At 40.0% G+C, this 16,785-nt stretch overlaps 3 protein-coding genes across 4 annotated transcripts in view; 1 reads left to right on the top strand and 2 right to left on the bottom strand.

The window, feature by feature from the left end:
* The window catches only part of LOC311075330 (uncharacterized protein), a 250,040-nt gene that overhangs the window by 125,719 nt on the left and 107,536 nt on the right, over positions 1-16,785 (bottom strand). The gene's annotated exons all lie outside the window — the stretch shown is intronic.
* Positions 1-16,785, bottom strand: part of LOC311075333 (uncharacterized protein) — a 467,028-nt gene that overhangs the window by 345,198 nt on the left and 105,045 nt on the right. The gene's annotated exons all lie outside the window — the stretch shown is intronic.
* LOC311075832 (uncharacterized protein) lies at positions 7,617-15,073 on the top strand. Of its 2 annotated transcripts, none has more exons than XM_084103450.1 (3): positions 7,617-7,659; positions 7,990-8,051; positions 12,928-15,067. In XM_084103450.1, exon 3 carries the CDS (start codon positions 13,583-13,585, stop codon positions 14,486-14,488), a length of 906 nt encoding a protein of 301 aa, XP_083959576.1. In that variant the 5' UTR covers positions 7,617-7,659; positions 7,990-8,051; positions 12,928-13,582; the 3' UTR covers positions 14,489-15,067. The 2 variants fall into 2 exon arrangements, with proteins under 2 accessions (XP_083959576.1, XP_083959577.1); XM_084103451.1 differs by having other exon boundaries at positions 7,618-7,667; positions 12,928-15,073.

Below are 16,785 nucleotides of genomic sequence, written 5' to 3'. Positions count from 1 at the left end.
TACAGCAGAAAAAAAAAACATGTTTACAACCTGGTTCTCTCTGTGGCTTTGGTCTATACAGCTAATTTTGCCCTTCATAACAACTGTGAGGAGGGTGAATTTTTTTTATAACTCATCCGTTTAGTTGATTAATATTTAAAGTTCTGCATAATTAAGGGTGTAGCCACTTGAGTGACATGGATTCCCGCTGATGTCAATGCAAGCCGTTTGTCTGCTGTTACTAGCCGTCACTTCACCTCAGCAAATGTTATTGCTGAACTTGCCATCTCTGCAGTGTTTTGTGCTTTTTTTCCGGGATTATTTCATACAATTTAATACACCCATTAATGTTACTTTGCCCACGGATTCCGTCGTTGTCGTCGAGTATCGTTCGAGAGAACAACCAGCGCTGTATTTCAGTTGGTTTCCTCCATAGACTGTAAAAAAAGATGGACGACGCCCCTTCGCTCTCTTCCATTGATGAGAACTGAAGCCGCCAGACATAGATATCATATAAAGGCTAGATGGCTCGTCCGCGCTGCTGGCCAATGGAGCTCGACATCCGCACACGGCGGCCATCTTACGACAGGGTGCTCGCTCACTCATAACATGGTGCATGTACTTTTAAATAACCATAACTTGCTCAATTTTCTACCGATTTTCAAACGGTTTGGTTTGTTATAAACGTCAGAGATGTAGCTATTATACTGCATACATATGAATAATTATGTTCAAAATGTTTAAGCATTCAGAATTATAGCCACGTTAATAACGTTTGTAAGAAACCAAACCGTTTGTAAATCCGTCCAGATTTCAGCGAGATAAGAGGATTTGTGTGCGTGCTGCTCACTCACCTTAATTCACAGAGCCCTGTCCTAAGATGGCCGCCGGTGATGCCGGAAGTGACTCCGCCTTGAGCCATCTAGCCTTTATATGATATCTATGCCGCCAGAGTCCCGATATGGCGCTGACATATTGGAACTTGAGCAGGGCTTGACATTAACACCCGCCAACCCGCCAAATGCGGGTGGATTTTGCTCGTGGCGGGTAACACAGTCACTCCAACTAGCCACTTTGGCGGGTTGAATAATTGTAGTCTTTTCAAAAGGCATCTGAAATAAGTGTGACACTACAACTCCCATAGGGCTGTCAATGAATATTCTAAATTCGAATATATATTCGAATAGTTTTAAAAAACAGAATTTCGAAGGTGAAAATTAATATTTGAATGTGGAAAAACGCCCGCGGTAGCAGAGGCGCGGCTGTTTGCTTTGCGAGTGGGTGCGCTGCCTGAGGGGTCAGGTCATTTTATTTAACGTTAAACAGAAACATTACTAAAGTGTAGGCTACTGTACTGACTGAATAGATATTGCATGAATAAGGTAGGTTAGATACAGCAGTTTCATGCACTGCAGGCTTCCACTGGTTTGATTATTTACCGTTTCATGTCAAGGAAAAGTTCCATGTTTACCACAGCACAGCTCGCTCGGAGCATTCAATGTCGGTTCTATATACTGTAAAACTTCAATTAATGTTAATAATATTTGTTTCAATCACTGAATGAAGCCTGCTATATAAGAGTCGCGACCTTAAATTGCTTGCACAAAACTCTTGATCAGCACTCAACATTTGCTTATTGTTGTTGTTCATTTAAACTGTTATGCACAGAGCGCGTGACGCCTCATTCGCGCCGCAAGACCTCCAGACGCGCGTAAACGCGTCTTTACACTCGCGCCAGACGCTCTATTCGCGTTTGGTGCTGAGGGTGAGGGCGAGAGAGAGAAAGAGTGCCTGCGAGTGAGCGAGCGAGAGTGAGTGAGGTCTGCGGTCTTGGCCATTAGTTGATTTACTTGTTTTTGTGTTGGTAATACGTTGTCAAATATGTTTAAACTTAAATAAACTACCTATACAAGTAGTTATGTGTCTTTGTATTAATTTGTCCTGTTATTGACGTAATGCGCGTCATCCATAAATGTAGCAGTTTTAGCCATATTCTCACAATACTTACAATTACCACAAGGAAAGTTTCCCTTGGGTTGACGAAGCCAAGCTTCACGTTTAGGAGCAGGGAGGTAACTTCTTACTAACTTGTCTTTAATTGTAGGGGCCCTCCTAAAGCTGATCCCAGGGGGTTCAGTGAGTATTTCCCGTAAAGTCGGGTCACATCATGGCTGGACTGGCCATTGGGCATACCGGGCATTTGCCCGGTGGGCCGACGTGCTTTTTGGGCCGATATATCTCATACTCATACTTTTTTTTTTTTTTTTTTTACGGCCCATAAAATTTGTACATCGGCGGCCCATTCGTTTTGTTTTGTTTTGCTTAATTGGCGGCGCTGGGTTTGTGCCGGTGTAATGCATTGGTCAAAGTCAGTGTTAGTTTTTTTTTTTTTGTGGACAGACCAGCCCATGAAACACGTAGATCAGCGGCCCATTGGCTCTTTTCTTGATTGACACTGGGCTGGCCCAATCACAACTTTAAACGAGTGAGCGAGCGTGCAGCAGTGTCAGTGTGTATCTGTCAAAATAGATGGAGAAGAAACGCAAGGAATGTGCAGATAAATAGCGTGAAAAAATAGAACCAGGCCCTTAAAGCAGACGCTTTATGTGTCAAAATATATGTTTTCTGACCTTCATCAGCTCCTTTGGCAGATGATGATAGTGAGGACGGAGGATCAGGAGAGAGATGAGAGAGTGTAGAGTCCGCGGTAAGCAGAACTACTTTCAAAACACTTAGGCCATGTCATGAGTGTAGATTATTTCCACATCTGCATAGTTGACAATTACCGCAATTCACTAGAAATTTAATAAGAGGCGTTTGTAAACCATGTTTTCCGCCAAAATAAAAGCTTGATGCAGTTTGCGTCAAAATAAAAGATCATGTGCTTATCTCTTTCAAGTATAGAAATTGGTACAACACTAATTATGAAAGTTTCCTTTATTTTTTAGTGCATTTGTTTTACAAAATATGGCTAATACTGTCATTGGACTAATATTATAACTATTATTATGTAGTAGGTGTAATGTAGACACTGTTACTAAAAGAGGTTTGAATATTTCTTTGTTTAATTTGCACACTGAATATGGGTTGGAGCTTTTAATTTTGAACTCTCAAAGTGCACCAGATTGATGAATTTAACATTAAAATGCACAAAATTTTCTCACGGGGGGGGGGGGCATGCCCCCGAACCCCCCTAGAAGGACCGAGGTCACACCACCATAGTTTTAACAAAAACCCTGTAAGAAACACTTGTATTGCTAAGCCAGAGACGCTTATAGCTTGTTTTAGGATTCACCACTGTGGAGTAATAGTTCAACTGTATTAATAAATATCAAATTTTGACTTATTTCATCTGTTAACTCTCACTCGTTCCTATACTCACTCATTACATGGCATTAGTGGTTTTAATGAATAGGAGTTGGTATGCATATAATTAAGGGCGTGCAAAGATGGGTGGTGTTTATGATCATATAGTGGGCCGGTCTGGGCAAAAATGCCCGGGCCGATTTTTTGTCCCAGTCCAGCCCTGGGTCACATTCAATAATGTTCCAGTTTTTCTTAATGATGTATTTAATCTAGACAGCCTCCTTGCTATAATGAGTGACAAAGTAGGGTTTCTGGGTTTAACTCTGTGTAATTTTATTGGAAATTACAGCTTTTTTTACTGGTCAAACCAAATTATAGCCACAGCACTTGAAGCGACTGGTCCAATCAGATTGTAATACCTATCACAACTAGACTAGTGACATCAAAACAATCCACAGGATTTTGTGAGACTATGAGGGGTGGAACTCTTCTAGATTTGGGAGCAAGATATTATCTACATTTTAATGCATTAATCTGAACTTTGAGAGTTCAGAAATATAAGATTTCAAAACCCATGTTCAGCAGGGAGCCTATGAATATAAATCAAACTTGCATCACAAGTTGAGTGCGATCATCTCCAGAATATCCACACAGTGAAAAGCATCCATCACCAGCATTATTTTCTCAATCTTTAATTTTTGTAGTTCTTCTTCCAGATTCTTGACCAAAATCTCAGATTCACTTAAGCGATGCAATGAACACATTATTGCTTCAATGAACACAATGATTATATTTGTAGCACTATGTCACAGAAAAACACGTTCAGAGTGTTCTTTTCATGTTTTCCAGTGCTCTGTTTTTTTCTTCTCCTGCTCTCTTCTTGATGTTTTCCAGTTTTTTAGCCTTTTCAGGCTGATTCATTTCCTTCAACTTCTCAATCAGAAAATCAACATGTAGGAGAATGATCAGTGAATCAGTGTTGAGTGCGATCATCTCCAGAATATCCACACAGTGAAAAGCATCCATCACCAGCATTATTTTCTCAATCTTTAATTTTTGTAGTTCTTCTTCCAGATTCTTGACCAAAATCTCACCATCTCTAACTTTGATTATATTGTCATCATATTGTCTCTTTAAATCATCATTTGTCCTCTTCTCCTTCTTTGTCTTTGTTTCATATATTTTTGCTTCTTTGACATGTTTGCTGTTGTGGCATTTATTTGTGCACACTGTACAGTGATCATCTTTCATCACTTCGCACCATGAGAGATCTCTGACCCACCAGCATCCTGGATAATGACAGTTCTCCTCACAGACGCTGCAGCATGTGGCCTTATAGGCTTTAGAAAGATCAATACCAACCTTCTCTTTGTAGGACACTTCAACTTCATACTCAAAGATCTTATTTTCTTCAAAAGCTTTTATGTGTTGCTCCAGATCTTCTTGAGTTTGTTTCAGCTCATTTTGCTTTTGGTCCATCTTTTGAATATGTGATTTTATGTTGGACATTTCTGCCTCCAACTGCTCCCGTTGTTGCAACACATCTTGAGTCATCTTCACGGTTTTTGGTTTTATGTTTTTAAGAAATGTGAAAAATCTTGTAATTTCTTCAAAACTGAGATTCCATGATTGTTCCAGCATTATATTTTCTTCATCAGCAGTTTCTGACTGACAGTTGTCAAACAGGAAAAACACTGGCTGATTCTCATCATTCACTGCACACTTGATTTTATCCTCTTTAACAGCCGTCAGAGCAGATTTAGGAGGAGCTCCACGTGAGTGTGTGATGAGCAAGACAATGTTTTCAGCAATATCTCTCCCAAATAAAGACTGAACAGCATCAAATATGTATATCTGTCTGTCAGAGAGTCGATTCTGTGTTGCTTTAATCACCAGACACACAGCATCTAGTTTATGGATCTCTTCTGCAGATTTAATTAGACTGAACAAACTCTCAGTGATCTCTTTATCTTTCTCAAATCCACGAGTGTCTCCATATCCTGGTGTGTCGATGATTGTTAGATCGATTGGACTCTCTTGTAGATAAAACTCATAAACAGTGATGCTGGAGGTCTGACTGTAAACTGATGTTCGGTCACTCTGATCATCTGTGATCTCAAACCAAACCTGGTCCTCTCTCTTCACACCCAACATGTAGTTGATCATAGTGTTGATTAGTTTTGTTTTTCCTGTTCCTGTTTCTCCCACCATCAGAATGGTTTTATGGGTTTTGGTTTTGTCTCTCTCTCCAAAGGTAATTTTTTTATATGGTTCAGATTCATCATGAGAGTCTGTTGTTGGTGTCAGATGGTATCGAGTGGGAGTCCCCTTCTCAATTACCCAACTTTGCTTGATGATTACATTAAATTTTTGTAATCCTGGTTCTAAACTGTCCATTTTTTGTCTGTAATATAAAGAAGAAAAATATAACACAAAAACAGACATTTAAAAAATGTAAATAATAATAATAAAGTATAGGCTACTAGTTATTTTTTTCTATTTAATGAGGCAAAATTATGCATCTCATCATCAATAACATCAATATCTTCATCAATATCTTCACCAGAATAGGTCTTAAAAGAAATTTTGAAAGAAGAGTAAAAGTCCTGTGTGTCAGGTCAGCAAACTACAATTCACAGCATGCACCTCAGCCTTCAAACATGGCTGCCCCGGACTCAATAACCACTTGAGATGTGCCTTGCCTCATGTAAAATTTAGACGAGAGTATGCGACTGCAGTGAGAGTGAAATAAGTGCTGTCAAGAAGGAGAGTTTTTCATTTATGGAGTCAGATGAAATAATGAGAGAATACATATTCAAATGTATTGCATTTAATCAAAAAATACTTTGCCTCAAGAAAGGACAGTAACACGTAAAGACCTTCCGCGCTGGTCGGATGCCGGTCTTGGGCCGATCGAGCGCAAGCCTTACAATACGATAATCGAGAGATACCCTCTGCTTTAGTTAGCAGAACTCTGCCTTTGAGCGATAAATCTCTTAGCAACCAATTTGTTCAATACCTTACGTGCATTTTCAATAATCAGAAGAAAATTGGAAGGGCATCTAGTTTTATCATCTTTGATTATTTTAACTCCCAAATAAGTAACACTCTCTCTCACAGGAATATTACAAATTAAGGATTCCAAACAATTACCAACTAGGAGTTACTCACATTTGTTAATGTTAGGGCGAAGACCTGAGGCTTTAGAAAAGGGCTCAAGAGTCTCTAATGCTACCGCAACCTGAGAGGCATCCTTCAAAAACAAACAATCAGCTAACTGACTTATTACCACTTCAGTGTCATCAACAGTTATTCCTTTTAAAGGGCTTTCTCTGATATGCAAATTTAGAAGTTCGGTAGCTATCAGAAACAGATATGGGGAGATTGGGCATCCCTGCCTGACTCCCCGATTAAGAGTAAATCTAGGAGAGGTTCCACTGCTGAGTTTGATAGAGCTATTGCAATTAGTATAGAGCATTTTAATAGATCTACAAAAGAAGTCACCGAATCCCAACTTGCGAAGAGTCTGTAACAAAAATCAAGGACAAGTTTGACCTTCCTTTCGTAAAGGAGATCGGTAATGGTGAAGCCCGTCTGCCATTACTTCATCGCCTGGACGAGGTTATTAAGTGCACGATATTGAAGAAAAATGCGATATGCGATAACTCATTAAACAATGCGATATTCGATACAATAATGCTTAAAGTATATAAAATTAACTTAAATTAGATTTAAAATGATATAACCAACATATGTGTTTTACATTCTTTTTGTAACAAGAAAACATCCCTTCAACTTGTGAAAGTGAACATCAGTGTTTTACTGTATATAAGATGTGTTATTTTAACATCAGTGTAAGCACACTGACAACAGAAATATGTGACCTTGTGAGTAGACGGCTTGATGTAGGTCTAGTTCAAGAGACCTTTAAAGAGGAAGCTGAAAAAGAAAGAGTGCGAATGATTTTAAGTCGTGAAGAATATAAATCTGTCTTTGGTGAGACAAGCACCGAAAGTGTTATTTCAGAAGAATCCATAAAATTAGATAACCTGTCAATCACAAGCTCTAAGGCTTCTAGCAAGCGAGCAGATGCGGAAGCAGATCTCGCAGCCAAATTAGAACAGGCAAAGTCTATTGAAGAGATACAAGCTCAACAGGCCAAACTTATTAAGCTGGAAAGTGAATGGAAACTCCATGAGTAACAGAAACAGAAAATTGTGGGTATATATTGTCTATGACAGGAGTGATTTTACACGTTCGTGCAAATCATGTGACCTTCAAAAAATGGGTGTTGGCCAGTGTATAAATACAACTGTTTCTTCCTGTCTGCCAGTACCTGAAGTGAGTTAGACACAGAAGCACTTGAACAAACAGGTAATATTGTAAGTAAATGTGTATTGCTCTTCAATAGACAATGTATCTCAGTGTAGTAATGTTACAATGATATTTAGTATCTCAAATTGTGAGTACTGTATAGGCTATATTGTAGATATTTGTTAATACATAGTGCTTATAAATACAGAAATAGGACGAAAGATATATATATATATATATATATATATATATATATATATATATATTTAATGTTCCCAATACATTTTTTTAAACAATATAAATACTGTTTACAGAAATAACTGTTTAATTTATGTCTTTGTGAACTGGTGATTGTTGTAAAAAAATGTTACATGCATTTACTTTCTTTAGCAATAACTTGCTTGGGAACTTGAAGGACTTCAAACCTGGAGCATGACAGATTCTAATGAAAAGTAAGAATACTACCCACTGTCATTTTATGTGTGCAGACTTTAAGGCAGATAAAAGTAAAGTCACAATAATTTATCCAAAAATCATACAATTATTCCAAATGACTGTAGCTTTCCAAGTGTTCTTTGTGCAAGGAACAGACTAAAATCTGATCATTGTCCCTATTTTCCATCATGTTAAAACTGCCCACACATTATAACAGCTTTGATGTCATATGTCATTGGCTCTTACATGTGTCATGCTAAAGTTTGGATTTATCTTTTGAATGATATGACTGACAGAGAGAGATTTCAGCAAAGTTTTACTCTGTTCTTCACACAAAGCTATCATGCACTGCATTTCATGTATTCCGAAGACACAAGTCATTAGGAATACCTTTTATAGTGACCTTTTTAAATAATTTTGTGGAATTAATTGTTGTGACTATACTTTTGTCTGTTTGTTTTGAGTTTTATATTGGTGAGAAGTTGATAGTTTCAGGGGTAGAGGTGGGGTTACAGTACGTGCTCAAAAATATCTGTTATAACAATGTCATCTATACTGTATACTTTTCAAGATACAGGAATAGATGATTAAATGCTTAAACATAAAAACATAGAAGAGACTTTATGCAGACAAAAAGATTTATAAAGCATTTAGCAAACTTTTATCCCCTTTTTTTGGTTGAAGTTTTCAAAGAGAGTATAGAAAGAGCCCTGCTTCCTCCGACTTTGTGTCAAGGACTTATTGTCACAGTGTTGGGTTTGTGTTCCCCGGTTGTCCAGTAGATGTCCTCCTTCCCCGGTGTCACTTACATCATGAACTACGTTTCCCATCATCCTGTCTGACTATCACGATCATTGCACTCAGGTGTTCCCCGTCATTATTGCACTCAGCTGTTTCCCCTCACCTTGTTAGTTCTGTGTATTTATACCCTTGCTGGTTCAGTGTTTGTTGTGGATTCCTTGTTGTATTATATCACTCCACTTCCGTTCCCTGTGTTTCCTGTTTATGTTCTTGTTTCTTGGATTGATTATTTGGATTTTGACCTCTGCCTGGACTGGATACTATTTTGGATTTGCCCAATAAAATAATCTTTACTGCATTTGGATCTTCCGTTTCCTTTGTGTGTGGATCGTGACAGAAGGAATCCACCATGTCTAGATCCAGCAGTGGGATTTCTCGATCTGGAGATTCGGAGCCTCGTATGAACATCTTCGAGTGTTTTGCACTGTGGGCCCGATTGACTGAGGAAGCTGATTTGAAGAAAGCTTCCACACCCCCTTCAGATCATCCCAGAGAGTCGTTCGAGGGAACCCGTCTGGCAAAATTTTCTGGGACCCGCGGAGGTCATAGGAGAGGAGGTACTAGAGGGGAGTCCAGGTATCACTCTCCACCTCGATCCTTCATGGAACCTGAGGTGGTGAGATCCAGCCCAGACTTCCATCTGCCGCCAATCCCATCCAGTCCAGAGCCTGCCTGTCGCTATCAGAGGCGGCAGAGGAGAAGGAGAGGGAGAGCTTCCTGCACTCCTGACGTCCCCGAACAGCCCGCTGTCTCCCTGGAGGTCGTCACCGAACAGTCCGCTGTCTCCCTGGAGGTCGTCCCCGAACGGCCCGCTGTTTCCCTGGAGGCCGTCCCCTCCGAGCAGCCCGCTGTCGTCCCGGAGGCCGTCCCCTCCGAACAGCCCGCTGTCGTCCCGGAGGCCGTCCCCTCCGAACAGCCCGCTGTCGTCCCGGAGGCTGTCCCCTCCGAGCAGCCCGCTGTCATCCCTGAGATTGTCTCAGAGCCGCCCACCATCAGTCCTGCCACAGCCAAGAGAGTGGTCTTCCTCTTTTATGCAGTGGCGGTACTGCATGCGTGGAGGAAGCACAGCACGTCTGCCGAGCCTGGGTCTTCGGACAAAATGGCCGCCGCCGAGCCTGTTCATGTCACGTCTGCCGATCCTGTGTCTTCCGACAAGATGGCCGCCACCGAGCCTGTTCACGTCACGCCTGCCGAGCCTGTGTCTTCGGACAAGATGGCCGCCGTCGAGCCTGTGTCTGTTCCTGAGCCGGTGGTGTCTGTTCCTGGGCCTGAGCCTGTGGTGCCAGTTCCAGTGCCTGAGCCGGTGGTGCCAGTTCCAGTGCCAGTTCCGGTGGTGCCAGTTCCAGTGCCTGAGTCGGTGGTGCCAGTTCCAGTGCCTGAGTCGATGGTGCCAGTTCCTGTTCCTGAGCCGTTGGTGCCAGTTCCAGTTCCGGTGGTGCCAGTTCCAGTGCCTGAGTCGGTGGTGCCAGTTCCAGTGCCTGAGTCGATGGTGCCAGTTCCTGTTCCTGAGCCGATGGTGCCAGTTCCTGTTCCTGAGCCGTTGGTGCCAGTTCCAGTGCCTGAGCCGTTGGTGCCAGTTCCAGTGCCTGAGCCGTTGGTGCCAGTTCCAGTGCCTGAGCCGGTGGTGCCAGTTCCAGTGCCTGAGCCGGTGGTGCCAGTTCCAGTGCCTGAGCCGGTGGTGCCAGTTCCAGTGCCTGAGCCGGTGGTGCCAGATCCAGTGCCTGAGTCGATGGTGCCAGTTCCTGTTCCTGAGCCGGTGGTGCCAGTTCCAGTGCCTGAGCCGTTGGCACCAGTTCCAGTGCCTGAGCCGGTGGTGTCTGTTCCAGTTCCTGAGCCATGGCCGCCCGAGGGGTCGTCTCCGCTGTGGCCACCCAAGGGGTCGTCTCCGCCGTGGCCGCCCGAAGGGTCGTCTCCGCCGTGGCCGCCCGATGAACAGTCCGCTCCGCCCTGGCCACCTGAAGGGTCGTCTCCGCCTTGGCCGCCCGTGGGAGAGTCTCCGCCCTGGCCGCCCGAGGGAGAATCTCCGCCCTGGCCGCCCGAGGGAAAGTCTCCACCCTGGCCGCCCGAGGGACTGTCTTCTGCTTCCCCCTGGCCACCCGATGGACTGTCTGTTTTGCCCTGGCAGCCGGCTAGACCGTCACCCCCTGTTCCTGTTTCTCTTCATGGACCTGGCCCCCCATCCCTCCCCCTGATCCTCCACCGTTCCACCTCCCACCTGGACTCTTGTTTTGTAGTATTTGTTGTCTTGGAGCGTCTGGCAGCCGCTCCGTAGAGGGGGGGTTATGTCACAGTGTTGGGTTTGTGTTCCCCGGTTGTCCAGTAGATGTCCTCCTTCCCCGGTGTCACTTACATCATGAACTATGTTTCCCATCATCCTGTCTGACTATCACGATCATTGCACTCAGGTGTTCCCCGTCATTATTGCACTCAGCTGTTTCCCCTCACCTTGTTAGTTCTGTGTATTTATACCCTTGCTGGTTCAGTGTTTGTTGTGGATTCCTTGTTGTATTATATCACTCCACTTCCGTTCCCTGTGTTTCCTGTTTATGTTCTTGTTTCTTGGATTGATTATTTGGATTTTGACCTCTGCCTGGACTGGATACGATTTTGGATTTGCCCAATAAAATAATCTTTACTGCAATTCGATCTTCCCTTTCCTTTGTGTGTGGATCGTGACACTTATAACTTTAATTTAAAAACCAAATAAAGATCCCTTGTTAATTGATAATTGGCGGCCAGTTACATTGCTAAATAACGATTATAAAATTATTGCTTTGGTTTTATCAAAAAGATTAAAATGTGTTTTGAATAATTTAATTGATGAATGTCAATCTGGCTTTCTACAAAAAAGGAAAAAGTCTGGTTTTAGACATTCTAGATTATTCTGAATTTTTCTCTAGTGATATTCTTATTCTCTTATTAGACTATTATAAAGCCTTTGATTCCCTGGAGCATGAATTTTTGTTACAGACTCTTCGCAAGTTGGGATTTGGTGACTTCTTTTGTGGATCTATTAAAATGCTCTATACTAATTGCAATAGCTCTATCAAACTCAGCAGTGGAACCTCTCCTAGATTTACTCTTAATCGGGGAGTCAGGCAGGGATGCCCAATCTCCCCATATCTGTTTCTGATAGCTACCGAACTTCTAAATTTGCATATCAGAGAAAGCCCTTTAAAAGGAATAACTGTTGATGACACTGAAGTGGTAATAAGTCAGTTAGCTGATTGTTTGTTTTTGAAGGATGCCTCTCAGGTTGCGGTAGCATTAGAGACTCTTGAGCCCTTTTCTAAAGCCTCAGGTCTTCGCCCTAACATTAACAAATGTGAGTAACTCCCAGTTGGTAATTGTTTGGAATCCTTAATTTGTAATATTCCTGTGAGAGAGAGTGTTACTTATTTGGGAGTTAAAATAATCAAAGATGATAAAACTAGATGCCCTTCCAATTTTCTTCTGATTATTGAAAATGCACGTAAGGTATTGAACAAATTGGTTGCTAAGAGATTTATCGCTCAAAGGCAGAGTTCTGCTAACTAAAGCAGAGGGTATCTCTCGATTATCGTATTGTAAGGCTTGCGCTCGATCGGCCCAAGACCGGCATCCGACCAGCGCGGAAGGTCTTTACGTGTTACTGTCCTTTCTTGAGGCAAAGTATTTTTTGATTAAATGCAATACATTTGAATATGTATTCTCTCATTATTACATCTGACTCCATAAATGAAAAACTCTCCTTCTTGACAGCACTTATTTCACTCTCACTGCAGTCGCATACTCTCGTCTAAATTTTACATGAGGCAAGGCACATCTCAAGTGGTTATTGAGTCCGGGGCAGCCATGTTTGAAGGCTGAGGTGCATGCTGTGAATTGTAGTTTGCTGACCTGACACACAGGACTTTTACTCTTCTTTCAAAATTTCTTTTAAGACCTATTCTGGTGAAGATATTGATGAAGATATTGATGTTATTGATGATGAGATGCATAATTTTGCCTCATTAAATAGAAAAAAATAACTAGTAGCCTATACTTTATTATTATTATTTACATTTTTTAAATGTCTGTTTTTGTGTTATATTTTTCTTCTTTATATTACAGACAAAAAATGGACAGTTTAGAACCAGGATTACAAAAATTTAATGTAATCATCAAGCAAAGTTGGGTAATTGAGAAGGGGACTCCCACTCGATACCATCTGACACCAACAACAGACTCTCATGATGAATCTGAACCATATAAAAAAATTACCTTTGGAGAGAGAGACAAAACCAAAACCCATAAAACCATTCTGATGGTGGGAGAAACAGGAACAGGAAAAACAAAACTAATCAACACTATGATCAACTACATGTTGGGTGTGAAGAGAGAGGACCAGGTTTGGTTTGAGATCACAGATGATCAGAGTGACCAAACATCAGTTCACAGTCAGACCTCCAGCATCACTGTTTATGAGTTTTATCTACAAGAGAGTCCAATCGATCTAACAATCATCGACACACCAGGATATGGAGACACTCGTGGAGTTGAGAAAGATAAAGAGATCGCCATGAATTTACTTCGTTTATGCAAATGTGATGACTGCATCCATAAACTAGATGCTGTGTGTCTGGTGATTGATGCAACACAGAATTGACTCTCTGACAGACAAATATATATATTTGATGCTGTTCAGTCTTTATTTGGGAGAGATATTGATGGAAACATTGTCTTGCTCTTCACACACTCACGTGGAGCTATCCCTAAATCTGCCCTGATGGCTCTTAAAGAGGCTAAAATCGAGTGTGCAGTGAATGATGAGAATCAGCCAGTGTTTTTCCTGTTTGACAACTGTCAAGGAGAGACATTTCAGCCAAAATACCAGATGGTCCAGGAACAATCATGGAATCTCAGTTTTGAAGAAATTACAAGATTTTTCACATTTCTTAAAAATATAAAACCAAAAACCGTGAAGATGACTCAAGATGTGTTGCAACAACGGGAGCAGTTGGAGGCAGAAATGTCCAACATAAAATCACATATTCAAAAGATGGACCAAAAGCAAAATGAGCTGAAACAAACTCAAGAAGATCTGGAGCAACACATAAAAGCTGTTGAAGAAAATAAGATCTTTGAGTATGAAGTTGAAGTGTCCTACAAAGAGAAGGTTGGTATTGATCTTTCTAAAGCCTATAAGGCCACATGCTGCAGCGTCTGTGAGGAGAACTGTCATTATCCAGGATGCTGGTGGGTCAGAGATCTCTCATGGTGCGAAGTGATGAAAGATGATCACTGTACAGTGTGCACAAATAAATGCCACAACAGCAAACACGTCAAAGAAGCAAAAATATATGAAACAAAGACAAAGAAGGAGAAGAGGACAAATGATGATTTAAAGAGACAATATGATGACAATATAATCAAAGTTAGAAATGGTGAGACTTTGGTCAAGAATCTGGAAGAAGAACTACAAAAATTAAAGATTGAGAAAATAATGCTGGTGATGGATGCTTTTCACTGTGTGGAGATTCTGGAGATGATCGCACTCAACACTGATTCACTGATCATACTCTTACATGTTGATTTTCTGATTGAGAAGTTGAAGGAAATAAATGAGCCTGAAAAAGCTGAAATACTGGAAAACATCAAGAAGAGAGCAGGAGAAGACAAAACAGAGCACTGAAATACATAAAAAAGAAACTAGGTAAAGAAAAATCATAAAAGTGCACTCTGAAAGTGAAAATATGTGATATAATGCTATTATCATTGTATTAATTGATCAAAGCTGTTCATATACAGCATTCATGAGTTTAACAAGAATCTTGGTAAACACTGTCACTTATAAAAACATTTGTGTTGTCTAGAGAATTTTTGTGCAGAGACAATAAAACGCATTTACATATCAATACTGTATATTAATATTTAGTCCTCTGTAATGTAAGGCCACATTTGCCTCTTGAATAGTTAGTCTTTCTTGGGATGCTGTTACACAAATACTGTGTGCGGTCCTCCAGTATTCCCATGCAGGACTAGTTTATGTATTTGTCTTTTTGTCTTTAGTTTCCTGCCTCGTTGTTTTTACCACATTTTACTGTAATTGTTGTGCTTATTTGTAGTCATTATTTTTTTATTCTCAAAGGATTCTGATTATGGATGATGTCTCTTTTGTATTTTTGGTAGGCTATTGGCTTTTGAGTATTTTGGTTTTGTTAATATTATCTTGTATTGTCCAACTTCTTTGTTTAATAAATCTGCTCTTGAGAACTGCCTTCTGGTGAACTATTTTTTACAGTGCTGTAATGGATCACAAACTTACCACCTTTGATCAAATCAGTCATGAATCCCTGAGCACAAGCTTAAGGATATCTACGGTAACACTTTACAATACGGGTGCACTATTCTGCATTAATTCATGCTTAAAGCTACATTGTGTAGGAATTACTCCCATCTAGCGGTGAAATTGTATATGAAGAGTTCAGATGCAAAAGCCTCTAAATGCCATCTGAAATTTTCTTCTAGAATGATCATTTTTATCAAGCTTGTATACTTAAATTCAATAATTTCACTTAAATGGCAATGAAGATTATCTATTAATTATCATTTAAGTAAAATTACTGAACTTAAATATACTAGCTTGATAAAAAATGATCATTCTATAAGAAAATTTCAAATGGCATTTAGAGGCTTTTGCATCTGAACTCTTCATATGAACTACCAACTGAATATTCCTTTCCAGCCCCTCCCATTCCGAGGGCATTTTAACTCCTATGGTGGCCGTATTATTTAAAATCTGCCAGCAGTCGCGAGTAATCTCCCCCTCGCATTCGTCACGGTGCCACTAAGTGTAAAAGCACGAAAGGCGAAGCTTGAATTTCCAAGTATGTCCATCTTTGGCTAATGTATTTTCAAGATGAAGGCGCAACATGGCTGCCAACATTCGAGCAGCTCACCCGTATGTATTCTAAATGGCAGATTCTACGCTTACGAGAATACTTGATTAGTTGGTAGAAGTAATAATATATTAATGAGCACATATTATTTTGAAAGAACAAAGTGTTTTTGGCTAAGAATCAACTTAAAAAATTACACAGTGTAGCTTTAACTAATGCACAGATAATCATGTTACTAAAAGATAATCACTTTTAGTTAATAAAATATGTTATTAAGAAATTAATACATTATGATACATTTAATTAATAACAATTCATATATTACTTAATATATTTACCAAAAAGAATCTTTATTAGTTGCTGATGCAGTAATCATTAATTAATGGTTTAGTTCTTCATGAGTCATACATTAACACATGATTATCTGCATTAGTTAAGCATGAATTAATGCATATTAGTGCACATATTGTAAAGTGTTACCATATCTACTAACATAAAATCAAATTTTGATTAATATCAATATCCCAATAAATCTTGCTGCTATAAGGCTATGAGTTGTTTGACTCAACCTTTTGCAAAATTGTAGAAGAATCAGAAAAAAATAAAAAATAAAAATTTCCAAACATGTTATTATGCAAATGTTGCAACATCATTTCAAATATAGTGCAATCTTATTTAAACACATTATTATTCAATAAATAAATATCCTATATGTTATTTATGAATTTTAAACTATATTAAAACATCTCCTGTATGTTTAAAGTACTTGAACTGCTCAACCTGCTTTCATTTTCGATATGCACAAAAGGTTTTTCTGAGCCAACAAACCATGCTCACCTTCAAGATATCATCTTCATTCATTTTAAAGGCAAACAGAATACTGTCACAGTTTTGTCAAGTTTTACACATTTTTTTCTTTGCACTGAATATAGAATATTGTATATTAAAACTGTAACCAGATATTTAAAATGAAACATGGGACATAACCTATTTTTTATTATTATTTTTGCGGCTACCTGGTATAAAGCATCACCTCAGATAACCAGGAACAAGCCTCATGAGGGACAACTAGTCATCTGAGCGACTCTAA

The sequence above is a fragment of the Abramis brama genome (genome assembly GCF_963993115.1).
Source record: "Abramis brama genome assembly, chromosome: 24".
NCBI lineage: Eukaryota > Metazoa > Chordata > Actinopteri > Cypriniformes > Leuciscidae > Abramis > Abramis brama.
This window is presented reverse-complemented; position numbering and strand designations above follow the sequence as displayed.

Bases quoted from the DNA above. Each gene is read 5' to 3' on its own strand.
- LOC311075832 (XM_084103451.1), top strand. From the start codon at position 13,583: ATGGCTCTTAAAGAGGCTAAAATCGAGTGTGCAGTGAATGATGAGAAT.